At 37.8% G+C, this 13,708-nt stretch overlaps 1 protein-coding gene across 1 annotated transcript; it reads left to right on the forward strand.

Annotated features, from left to right (window-relative positions):
• The first annotated feature begins 2,061 nt into the window (after positions 1-2,061).
• On the forward strand, positions 2,062-4,537 carry LOC110939857 (heat shock cognate 70 kDa protein 2). Its single transcript, XM_022181434.2, has 2 exons — positions 2,062-2,581; positions 2,662-4,537. Exons 1-2 carry the CDS (start codon positions 2,368-2,370, stop codon positions 4,404-4,406), a joined length of 1,959 nt encoding a protein of 652 aa, XP_022037126.1. The 5' UTR covers positions 2,062-2,367; the 3' UTR covers positions 4,407-4,537.
• The last annotated feature ends 9,171 nt before the right edge of the window (positions 4,538-13,708 follow it).

Genomic DNA, 13,708 nt, shown 5'->3' on the forward strand with positions numbered 1-13,708 from the left:
TTTATTTTTAGTGGAAATCTATCTACTATAATAAAAGAAACCAAGTTTTGGACACGTGTCATTCATAGAAGGTATCATCAAATCTATACTTATCTTGTATTAACTAAATAAATAAATAATAAATTAATATTAAATCTTATCATACTTTAATAAAGTATTTATCCTCAAATCTAAATTGTTAATTTAATATATTTTTAAAACAAATATCTCTTTTTTCTACTTATCTTATATTAAATATATAAATAATAAATTAACATTAAATGTTATCCTAATTTATTAAAAATATAACTTTTTATTAATTGGTATACAAAATTACATTTATTCAACTCGTGTAAAACGCGGGGTTTTTAACAATATAATTTTTTTTATTATTTACTATACAAAGTTACATTTATATAACACGAAGTTTTTAAAGATATAACTTTTTATCATTTGCTATGTAAAATTAGATTTATTCAACACGTGTAATACACGGGTTTTTAAGAATACAAATTTTTTTATTATTTGGTAGATTTTTCAACCGGACTATACATGGGTTTTTTAAAGATACGATTTTTTAGTATTTAATATACAAAATTACATTTATCTAATATGTGTAGATTTTTCAACTGGACTATACATGAGTTTTTTAAAGATACGATTTTTTAGTATTTAATATACAAGATTACATTTATTTAATATGTGTAATACACATGGTTTTTAAAGATATATATTTTTTTTTAGATCTATTCAACACGTGTAACATACGGGGTTTTTAAGGATGTAATATTTTTATTATTTGGTAGATTTATTCAACCCGATTATACACGAGGTTTTTAAAGATACGACGTTTTTAGTATTTAGTATACAAAATTACATTTATTTAATTTGTGTAATACACATAGTTTTATATTTTTATTATTTGGTAGATTTATTCAACCCGATTATACACGGGTTTTTTAAAGATACGGCATTTTTAGTATTTACTATACAAAATTACATTTATTTAATCTGTGTAATACACATGGTTTTTAAAGATATAACTATTTTTATTATTTGATATATAAAATTACATTATTTAACCCGTACAATATACGAAATTAATAAAGATATAACTTTTTTATTATTTAATATATAAAATTACATCTATTCAACCCGTGTAATACACGGGGTTCTAACCTGGTATATTGATATAGGAATTGTTTTTTAGTAGAATGTATGTATATTTTTAGGGAGCTGGATGTAAATGCTAAGAAGAAGCCACAAAAACATCACGAAAGTATATATTTTTTTGGATGCGTCATACCTCTTGAGCGTCATAAAATACCAGGGTCAAGTGACCTTCTACATTTTTATGTTTGTATATTATCGAAAAATCAATCGACTTTTTTATACCAATGATTTAATTAAAACCTTTTATCAAAAGAAATTCCCATTAAAATTAAATTTTATGTTTAGGAGCTCATTTTTTCTCAAATCGGTTTGATTAACTGAATTGCTTGTCTTTTTCTCATTTTCCGCTTTAATCAATTTTTATTTTAACCGGTTCGGTTATAAATGTTTTTTTTTCTCATTTTTTTGGTTATTTTAGTTTAACCAGTTCGGTTGATAACCGGGTTTTCCCTATTTTTTTTTAACTGGTAAATCAGTTAAAACCCGGTTAAAAAACTGGTCACACCTCTAAAAGATATAACTGGTATCGGAAAGTAAGAAGTTTCAAAGTTTCTATTAAATATCCTTTCCAACCAGTATTTGTGTGTTTTTGCTTGAGCTGTTAATATGGTTATTAAATAACCGAAACCGTTTTAAGCTTCTAGTTAAAATCGGTCCGGTGTTTCTCACTGGTTTTTGTGCACTTCTATGTTAAGAGACCGAATAAAATAGCCCAAATACCTTTTCTTAAGCATCAATTTCAACTCCTAATTCCCAGATCACAAGGCCCATAAACAAGCCCAATTATTCACTCCAAAGCCCAATTGCCCATTTTCCCTTTTATCGGTAAATAATTTTCTTTCCCCTCACGTAGGCGGTAGGCCCCTTTCCTATTAGAAAAGCCCTATTTTTCTTTTTTCCTCTTTACAACAAAAATAACGAATAAAAAGTATCTGAAACTGAATATCAAAGGAAATAACGAGGGAAGAGTCTGGAAGCAACCAGCGAAAAGAAAATTAAGAACATTCTCGAACCGTCCTGAGGGCTTGACGATTACCGACTTTGAAGAACACTCCAGATATCATTCAATCAAATCTTTCCCCCCTATATAACCACCCCTACTTCCCATTCAATTTCATCATCCATACAAAAACAACAAGCTACACATTCTTAACCCTCAGTTTCTGCAAAACTTCTATTCTTAAAAATCTTTCTATTTGATCGTTAATTAGAAACATGTCTGGAAAAGGTGAAGGACCAGCGATCGGTATTGATCTGGGAACCACATACTCATGTGTGGGGGTGTGGCAACATGATCGAGTCGAGATCATTGCTAATGATCAAGGCAACAGGACCACTCCTTCTTATGTTGCTTTTACGGATACTGAGCGTCTGATAGGGGATGCTGCTAAGAATCAGGTCGCCATGAATCCTACCAACACTGTTTTCGGTACGCCCCCCTCACTTTCCTTCTTTTCTTTAAATCTATATATTCAAGTTACACATTTCTTAATTACATGATTTTTGCAGATGCTAAACGTTTGATTGGAAGAAGATTCTCTGATCCGTCAGTGCAGAGTGACATGAAGCACTGGCCGTTCAAAGTCGTCCCCGGAGCAGGTGACAAACCCATGATTGTAGTCTCACACAAAGGCGAAGAGAAACAATTCTCTGCTGAAGAAATATCCTCCATGGTGTTGAACAAGATGAAAGAAATCGCCGAAGCCTACCTCGGCACCACCATAAAAAACGCGGTGGTCACCGTCCCTGCCTACTTCAACGACTCCCAGCGCCAAGCCACCAAGGACGCAGGTGTCATCTCTGGGCTTAATGTCATGAGAATCATCAACGAGCCCACTGCGGCTGCTATTGCGTATGGGCTGGACAAGAAGGCGTCCAGTGTGGGCGAGAAGAACGTCCTGATTTTCGACTTGGGTGGTGGCACTTTTGATGTCTCTCTGCTTACAATTGAGGAAGGTATATTCGAGGTGAAGTCTACTGCCGGAGACACGCATTTGGGAGGTGAGGATTTTGATAACAGGATGGTTAACCACTTTGTTCAGGAGTTTAAACGAAAGAACAAGAAGGATATCAGTGGGAATCCAAGAGCTTTGAGGAGGTTGAGAACTGCCTGTGAAAGAGCTAAGAGGACTCTTTCGTCCACCGCTCAAACCACCATCGAAATCGATTCTCTTTACGAGGGGATCGACTTCTACTCCACGATTACACGAGCAAGATTCGAGGAACTGAACATGGATTTGTTCAGGAAGTGTATGGAGCCGGTGGAGAAGTGTCTGAGAGATGCTAAGATGGATAAAAGCAATGTTCATGATGTGGTTCTTGTTGGCGGTTCCACTCGTATCCCCAAAGTTCAACAGTTGTTGCAAGATTTCTTCAACGGGAAAGAGCTTTGCAAGAGCATCAACCCTGATGAGGCTGTGGCGTATGGTGCCGCGGTTCAAGCGGCTATTTTGAGCGGCGAAGGCAACCAGAAGGTTCAAGACCTGCTGTTGTTGGATGTGACACCTCTGTCTCTGGGACTGGAGACCGCGGGTGGTGTTATGACGGTGTTGATACCACGAAATACCACCATTCCCACCAAGAAAGAGCAGGTGTTCTCGACCTACTCGGATAATCAACCCGGGGTTTTGATCCAGGTTTATGAGGGTGAAAGAACACGAACCAAGGATAACAATTTGCTTGGGAAATTCGAGCTGTCCGGGATCCCACCGGCTCCTCGCGGAGTTCCACAAATCAACGTCTGTTTCGACATTGATGCTAACGGGATCTTGAACGTGTCTGCGGAGGATAAAACCACAGGGCAGAAAAACAAGATCACGATTACAAACGACAAAGGCAGGCTGTCGAAAGAGGAGATCGAGAAGATGGTACAGGAGGCGGAGAAATACAAGGCGGAAGATGAAGAACACAAGAAGAAGGTCGAAGCAAAGAATGCGTTGGAGAATTACGCCTATAACATGAGAAACACTATAAAGGATGAGAAGATAAGCTCGAAGCTGCCTGTGGATGACAAGAAGAAGGTGGAAGATGCGGTCGAGGAAGCGATCCAATGGTTAGATGGAAACCAGTTGGCAGAGGTGGAAGAGTTTGAGGACAAGATGAAAGAGCTCGAGGGGGTATGCAACCCAATTATTGCTAAGATGTATCAGGGCGGTGCTGGTGGGCCGGATATGGGCGGAAGTATGGATGAGGACGCTCCTTCAGCCGGTGGTGCTAGTGGTGGCGCCGGACCAAAGATTGAGGAAGTGGACTAATTAGATTCTTGTTAGGGTTGTTAATTGTCGTTTGATGTGGATGAGTGGTTTGTAATTGGGGGTTGAACATGTTTTACTTGAATTGATGTTATAGTTTTTGACCAGATGTGAGTTTCATTCCAAGTTACATACTGGTTTACTTTTGATTCAAAAATCATTGTTATTATATGTATCAATTTTGAACCGACTATGTTAATATTTGAACCTTGAAGAATGGTTGTTGGGGCTGGAGGTTGGGATGGTTTTAGGCCATGGGGTATGGGGTTTGGGGTGTGGGTTGGCTGAAAATGCTCAAGCCATCACCCCGGGGGCTTGGGTTGGGGTGTGGGTTTGGGCGTGGTCCCATTGGCGTGGGTCTGAAGCCGGGCGTGGGGCGGGCTAGTAAGTGACATGGCAGGCTTTCAATGGTCAAACCAAACTCATGCCCCTAACCCAAGCCACCAACCCAAGCCCCACCATACCCCATGGGCGTGGGTTTGAGTGGTGGGAGGGCTTCCATTCCACGTGTCAATAAATGCCCTAACCCAAGCCCAATCCAAGTCCCACCGTACCCCATGTTGTTAGTTGGGTTAGATTATCTGTTTGTATGATGAATTTTATAATCAATATGAAATTCTACAATCATTCTTTTTTTGTCTCCAATCAGATGTTAACCGGGTAACTACACCTACAAAATTTGTGTTTTCTTATGGATTGTTGTGTTTCATATATCCTAAGCAATTTTTAATCTTATTGCCCAAGAATTCGACTGCCTCTTGGGAAAAAGAACAATTTTTCCAGCTTGACATAGAGCTTGTTCCCTCACGCAGACCCCCCCCTCGAATCCCGAATCAGTTTGGCCGTACCAGAATCGGGTACAGAATCGAACCATTCGTCCTGGGTTCACGAACCAGATCGGAAAGAAGTCGTACCCGATTATCACAATACTCGTTCCGAACCACTAAAAAACGTGTTTTCGATTGAAAAATTCGCCGTTTCGGAACGATTCGATTCGCGTACCAGTCAACAGAGTACCAGTCAACAGATGCACGAATTGCAAACGTGATAAGACACTTTTCCTGCCTTTTTAATGGAGCCTAATTGCCGACCTGCATCCGTATCCATTGTTCAAAATCGAACACCATTGAAGATATAATTGTTTAGATGAAGCGAATTTGGGGATTAGGGTTTGTGCTTTGTTTTGGTATCTGATGATGAAAGATGAGAAGTTGGAAAGGGCGGCGTATGATGATGATGATGAATGTGGGTTGGGTAAGGCATTAGGTTTTAATAAGTTTGAGTTTTTAACATATAACATCCCTCTATCTTTCATTAATTTACATATGATTCCCGAATTTTGTTATTTATATATAAAATGTATAAACGAAACTCTATATTTATATAAATTTGTGAAATTATACGATACGATGTACCAAACTACATGGTACGCCGTACCGCGTAACGAATTGGCGTTTCGAATGAACCTACCCCTCGTACCGAATTTTAAAATTTCACGAACTACGTACCCGTTTTTGTTCCGCGAATCGGAGCAAACCGCGATCCATGTGACTATGCTATAAACAACTTTGTCATCTAAGTATATCACCTTAAATTTGTAAAGAATGTATGGAAGAGTTTGTCTATAAGTGTTATTTAAACCAAAAGGCATTACCAAGAATTCACAACAGACATACCTCCTTATGTATGTTGTTTTGGCTTCATCCCCTTAGCGGCTTAACAATCCTTACTTGATAATAACCCGACCACATATCTAACTTGGAAAAATATATGGGGTTACCAACTTGACCGAATAAATAAGTGACGAGTGGAATCGAATATTTGTTCTGCGTCATAAATTTGTTTAATGCACGTTAGTCTAGGTACATCTCAGCGACCCATCCTTTTGTCTTTGGAATAAAACAAGTGGACCATCCGGAAATTTGAGGGGTGAATGTTAACCAACATCCAGCAGTTCTTGGAGTTGCTTTCGTAACTCTACCAACCATGTTAGCAGTGGCGAAGCTTGAAAATTTCCACCGAGGGGTCGGAAGTCACCAGACCTAAAAGTATATACCTAAAAAGTTATTTTTTATAAAACCGGGGGGTCAACAACATATATACCTAAAAAATTCTATACGAAACGTACATACATAACACTACTGAGCGAAAAATTCGGGGGGTCGGGCGCCCCTCCGGCCCCTTCATAGTTGCGCCACTGCATGTTAGCAACGTTTGCTAAAGGGCCTTTGTTAGGGTTTTTGAGCCTGGTTACAATATGATCTATGATGACCATCGTCAAATCATGGAAAAATCTATATAACCTAGATAGTTAGGGTAAGTAATTTATCATCCATGAGGAGCACGTGGTTAGTATCACACGATTTGTTTAATTAAGGAAATTAAAATTTAAATATTGGATCGATGATGAACTAAACTAACGCTAGATTAACTTGCAATAACTAAGAAATGAAAAACACAACAAACACAAGATATGAAACAAGCAATCACTTATGAATTAAGGTTTAATCAGTAAATTATAAAACTCACACTTTCAATTTAACGTTTGACAACAAAATTATACAGACATAATTTGTACACCTTTCACATTAACCAAATAGGTTAAAGTAAATCAATCGCATAGGCCATAGTATACCATAATGGAGTCTCTCCATAATGAAATGACATTTTGGTGATTCATAGCAATCAATCAAATCGGCACATAATACAACCTTATAGAGTCTTTCTATGGATCATCTTTATGAATCAAGCGCTCAAACTGTTGTGCGAACAGTTGCGAAGCTTGAGATTTCCGACCGGGGGTCGAAAACTTATATACCTAAAAAAATTATAAAACTGAGGGGTCGAAAACGTATATACCTAAAAAATTCTATATAAAAACTACATAACAAGCACTATTGAGCGAAAAGTTTGCGGGGTCGGGCGCCCCCGACCCCACAAAGCTGCACCCTTGTGTGCGAACATGATCTACCTTTACAATTTCACCTCCATTAATAAAGCCCATTTCTTGATTTTTAGTTTCACCAATTATTAGACCATTAAACTACAGTAGTAGTTCATCGAAAGAGCCCATGTAAAATTTAAGCGTAGCCCAAGATATGTTCAGTTCACTGAAGTGTTCATTGCAGCCCAACTACTTGTAGTCCACCAAACCCATCTGCTACTTTTTGTTTATTCCTATAAGCATGATGATGTTTGGGATTGCTTATTTAACTTTAAAAATGCTTATTTACTTATTACTTTTTTGAAAAAGAGTTTCTAAAAAATTGTTTGTATTAAGTTTTGTGGTGGAAAATAGTAAAATGACTAAAAAGGATATGGTAAGTTTTCGTGTTTAGTTGCTATTTTAAAGGGTGATGTTAGATTTGTAATTTTATATTCAAAAAGCCAAAAGTCATTTAAAAAATGCAGGATTTTATGGCTTTGAAAAACAGCCTTTGACTTCTTTTCAAAAAGCCAAATTCAAAAACACTTTTTTCAATGTTAAACACTTGTTTTTTTAATTTATTGGGTTTTTGAAAAAACTAATAAGTCAATAAGTCATTTTCAAACTCAATCTCAAACACCATTTAGTCTTGATAATATTTATCTAAAACTAATAAGACTTAGCTTAATAAAGGATTAAGTCTTTTCTATTTCATAAATAATACATATATTGGTTTAGGATCAAATACAAAGGCTCCTAAAAACAAGAAGTATACAAAGGCTCTTAAAAATAAACCATTACAAAAAAAAAAAAAAAAAAAACATAAACACCCACTACCACCCAAAAACCTAAATCCTCCACCCCCACCCACCCAAAATAATTTTTTTGGTGACGAAAAGTAGCGATTTTTTTAGCATTTAGTTGTGGGGTTTAGCTTTATGGTTTAGTTTTTAGCATTTACGGCATGTTTGGGTAAGCTTTTTGAAACAACTTATTGACTTTTTTCCCTCACATACACCCTCATTGCCAAACATCAATTCGGAGCTTATGACTTTTCAAAAAGCTAATAAGTTGTTTCAAAAAGCTTAGCCAAACATGCCCTTAGTTTGAGGGTGTGTGTGTGTGGGGGGGGGGGGGGTGAAGGTATAGTGTTTTTTTTTTTTCCTGGGTGGGGGAGGGGGTTTAGATTTTTGGGTGATGGTGGGGTTGGGGTGGGCGTTTAGGTTTTAGGTGGTGGTGTAGTGGTTTTAGGTTTTTGGTTTTTTCGACACTTGTCACTATATAATACCTTTTTAAACTTCTTATTTTTAGGAGTACTTGTCACAAATTCTGATATTATCTGGGTAGCCAAGGTACATGGACGGTAGTTGGAGTCGGCGGATAACTGCTGATAAGACTCCTTACGGACCGTATGGGTTATGGCTTACGGTCCGTAAGCCCTTAGTTTGGCAGATTTACAGTTTTGGTCCCTACAGCCCCGAAACTTGGTATTTGATGCATTTTTGACACGTTTAAGCCCTGTTAACCTCATTTCAAAGCTCTAAAATGAAGTTAAAGTATAGGGAACTTAAAATGTGCTCAAAAATATCTTGGATGTCGGTTCGTGTGGCCGAACGGTCGCGATGTTCGGTTAATTACGACGGAATGCGCATAAGCGCGAAAGACGATCCAAATTGCGCGACGAATGGATTTTTCTCATGCCAAACACTAAGGCATAATATAAGGATGCTTACATAAATTTTTGGATGTCCGGATGTATTCAGAACGTAAGTTATGCGCGAAAGTGCAAACTTGTGCACTTTTTGACACTTTTAGCCCCTGAATGATCCAAAAGTTTATTTTTGCCATACCAAAGCCTTCAAAACTTATTTCTAAGTTATATAAAGGTTATTTGAGGTATGTTGAGTTTATGTTGATGTTCCAAAGTATTTTTCGCATTTAAACTGAGTACGTTTACGCACCAGTTTGCGTATAATTCTCCAGAAAGCGATGTAAAGTTTGAAATTGAACAAGAACTGATATGTGCAAAAGATACACATATTTATACAAGATCCCAAGTATGAAATACAATATTTCATTGGCTTGGTATTTGTTTGATGGTCGCGGTGGCACAGGTGTCACAGTCTGTCACACCCCGACCACGTGGAACATACAAAACGTGGCGGAAACGTCGGGGAGTGTTGTAACAGAATCAATTGTTTCAAATCCATGGCAAATGAAGTTTCGTTTTATTAATCAAACATGAAAGTTTACATTGTTTAAACAAGAACCAAAGAGTACATAACATAAATTAACTAGTTCTTGTCTCGTTTTAAGTCACTAAGGCACATGTCCGCCTAAGTATGTCTTGATAAGTCCTATGCATCATCTCCTGAAAACACAGAAAGTAGGTACGTCAGCATAAAAATGCCTGTGAGATACATTGGTTTTGTGAAAACGGAATTCATGACTTGTGTTTGAGAAAATGTTTAGTCATGAACCTTGTAATTTGCTTTGTCTTGTAAATCATTTGAAAAACGATAAAATCAGATGATATGTATAAATGAGAGGACACTGTATGGTTAAACGGATAACCATGTAAAATGTGTTTGTATAAGATAAGTCGTTTGTAAAACAATGTCTCGTGAAAAGTGTGTTATTTGTATAAAATGTCATATGTCTCAAATTGAAATGATTCAAATAACGCTACGATATGTAATATCATACAAACACTTATATATAGGAAGTACCAGCGGCGCATCCACCATGCTTGTATCATATTACACACGCCTCGTTACTTAATCACTTACTCAAACCAAACCATCAAGATGAAATGTTTAACAATTGTGGAAATGTTTATGTATAGTCAAATGTCTACTGTCAAAATGTAAATCATGTCAACGGATACAACAGGTTCACATGGTTCAACGGTTACAGACGGTTCATGTAATCAAAGGGGTAAGACGGTTCACATAGTCAAATGGTTACAACGGTTCAAAACGTAGCATAATGTGTTCATATGCTGGATGAGCATATGCAACAAATAAATGCAATGTAAAACCATGTACTAAGTATGCACACAATGGGCATATATAGCATGAAATGTAATGTATAACAATGTACTAAGTACGCACACAATGGGCATACATAGCATGTAATGTAAAGCAATGTACTAAGTACGCACACAATGGGCATACATAGCCTAAACACAATGAAATCATGTACTATATATGTACTATTGAACATAGCAAGTATATGATGTGAAATGGAAATGAAATGGAAATCATGTACTATATATGTACTATCGAACATAGCAAGTATATTATATGAGAAACGATCCTAACGGTTATGCTTTTCCTATAAATACCCCCCCCCCCCATTCTTGTAAAAACCCACAAGAATCTGATCTAAAACTCTAAGTTGGAGCCATTGCTTCATACCTGAGTTCCTTGGATCGAGATTAGCATTCGGGGACCCTCTGTAAGTGTTCCTTTGTTGTTTTATCGCTTTTCGAGTCCGAAAGTCGAACTATGTTTGACTTTCTGCATTGACCAGTTTATGGTCAATGCGAAGTTCGTTGGAACTTCATAACGTGAGCGTGATCACGATGGTTATAGTCCGTAGTGACTATACCTACTGATTACCACGTTATCTAGGCTCAGTGACGAGTCGTAGTTTCGGCCAAAATGCGGTGAAAACCGGAAAGCATGAAAGTAACAAGTAGGCACATGTGTTTCACCCCAAAATAGTTTGGAAAACTGTAAAAGAGGGGTTCAATGTACTCACCTGAGATTGCTTTGAATTCCTTGTGTAATAATCACACAATGCTGGAGATCACGGGATATCAAACGGCACCTAATAGGTAGCTATATTAATATACCGGACCAAAATCGGAGGATCGGATAGTATGCGGGTTTGTAAACCAAACGAGTATGGAGACTCGTGTAATATGGTTTAACAAAGCCTACATACTAAAATGAAACCTAACCTAAGTGCTTGCGACCCATTACGACCCGTTTAGGTAGCTTATGCTACCTTAGTGCATCGTTCGCGTAGAACGCGTTTGGAACGCCTAACATCGTGACCACAAGGTATAACCTCGGAAGGTTACAGCTATGGTCACCTAACGTGTTTGGTCGGATCCTAACGATCGACCAAATGGGTCGGGTTCGAAAGTATAAGCGATGGTTTAGATCGCTTACCTTACGACCCTATATATGCACTAAACTAAAAGTGACGAGCTAAGCATGTTAGAACATGCATAATTAAGTTTAGAAAACAGGTTTGGCATCAAAACAAACGGCTTTGATGCTCACGAGTAGTTTGGTTACAAAATACGCAAGAATGCGCATTTTGGCCGAAACTACGACTCGTCACTGAGCCTAGATAACGTGGTAATCAGTAGGTATAGTCACTACGGACTATAACCATCGTGATCACGCTCACGTTATGAAGTTCCAACGAACTTCGCATCGACCATAAACTGGTCAATGCAGAAAGTCAAACAAAATGTTGACTTTCGGACTCGAAAAGCGAATAAAAGAACGAAAGAATACTTACGGAGGGTCCCCGAATGCTAATCTAGATCAAAATGGCTCAGGTATGAAACAATGGTTCCAACTTAGAGCCTTTAGATCAGATTGTGTGAGTTTTTAGCAAAATGGGGGGGGGGGTATTTATAGGAAAAGCAAAACCGTTAGGATCGTTTCTTGAATAACGTGCCACGATCTCGCCCGTACACTTGTCACAATGTTGTGGTACCTCTGTTCTTGCCCCTTATTGGCTGGAAGAGACAAGGGAGCTTTGATCTTTCACTACTTGAAGAGGCAACAGCATTAAATGTTGAATCTGCTGTTCTGGGGAGGCCTTACGGACCGTATGGGTTTTGGCTTACGGTCCGTAAGCCCCTAGTTTGGCAGATTTACAGTTTTGGTCCCTGTTGTGCCAAAACTTGGTATTTGATGCATTTTTGACATGTTTAAGCCCCGTTAACCCCATTTCAAAGCTCTAAAATGAAGTTAAAGTATAGGGAACTTAAAATGTGCTCAAAAATATCTCGGATGTCGGTTTGTTTGGCCGTACGATCGCGATGTTCGGTTAATTACGACGGAATGCGCATAAGTGCGAAAACGATCCAAATTGCGCGACGAATGGATTTTTCTCATGCCAAACACTAAGGCATAATATAAGGATGCTTACATAAATTTTTGGATGTCCGGATGTATTCAGAACGTAAGTTATGCGCGAAAGTGCAAACTTGTGCACTTTTTGACACTTTTAGTCCCTGAATGATCCAAAAGTTTGTTTTAGCATACCAAACCCCTCAAAGCTTATTTCTAAGCTATGTAAAGGATATTTATGGTATGTTTAACTTATGGACATGTTCCGGAATGTTCGTTACAGTTCAAATTGGCATACTTTCGCAGTTTGTCAAGTTTAGTCCCTGTATGCGAATTAACTTGTTTTTGCCATACCAAAGCCTTCAAAACTTATTTCTAAGTTATGTAAAGGTTATTTAAGGTATGTTAAGTATATGTTGATATCCCGGAGTATTTGTCGCATTAAACTGAGTACGTTTACGCACCCGGTTGCGTATAATTCTCCAGAAAGCGATGTAAAGTTTGAAATTGAACAAGAATTGATATGTGCAATAGATACACATATTTATACAAGATCCCAAGTATGAAATACGATATTTCATCGGCTTGGTATTTGTTTGATGGTCGCGGTGACACAGGTGTCACAGTCTCCCCTACTTTAGGAAATTTCGCCCGAAATTTATTCGTAGGAGTCTATTTGTGACTCTGCCAAATAACCATCAGCGATATGCAAAGTAATATCCTGTCATTTCCTTAACGGTCATTCCTCATAAACGAATATGAACAGACGGAGTCATTTTCCTCAACGAGTATTCTTCAGAAATGGAAATGACGGAATAAGCAAACGGATGTTCATTTCCTCAACGGACAAATCTTCAGAAACTAAAAGTGAACAGGCGGAGTCATTTTCAATGGTTGCTTCATCAGAAATGGAAATGAAGGATTACACAACGGATATTGATTTCCTCAACAGATAAATCGTTATAAACGAAAATGAACTAACGGAGTCATTTTCAACGGTTGCTTCATCAGAGTTGGAAATGAAGGATTACACAACGGATATTCATTTCCCCAACGGATAAATCGTCAGAAACGAAAATGAACTAACGGAGTCATTTTCAACGGTTGCTTCATCAGAGTTGGAAATGAAGGATTACACAACGGATATTCATTTCCCCAACGGATAAATCGTCAGAAACGAAAATGAACTAACGGAGTCATTTTCAACGGTTGCTTCATCAGAGTTGGAAATGAAGGATTACACAACGGATATTCATTTCCCCAACGGATAAATCGTCAGA

This window comes from Helianthus annuus, chromosome 5, assembly GCF_002127325.2.
Source record: "Helianthus annuus cultivar XRQ/B chromosome 5, HanXRQr2.0-SUNRISE, whole genome shotgun sequence".
Lineage (NCBI taxonomy): Eukaryota > Viridiplantae > Streptophyta > Magnoliopsida > Asterales > Asteraceae > Helianthus > Helianthus annuus.

Coding starts and splice junctions, on each gene's coding strand:
- LOC110939857 (XM_022181434.2), top strand. CDS start 2,368: ATGTCTGGAAAAGGTGAAGGACCAGCGATCGGTATTGATCTGGGAACC. Junction 2,582..2,661: donor TCCTACCAACACTGTTTTCG/GTACGCCCCCCT, acceptor TGATTTTTGCAG/ATGCTAAACGTTTGATTGGA.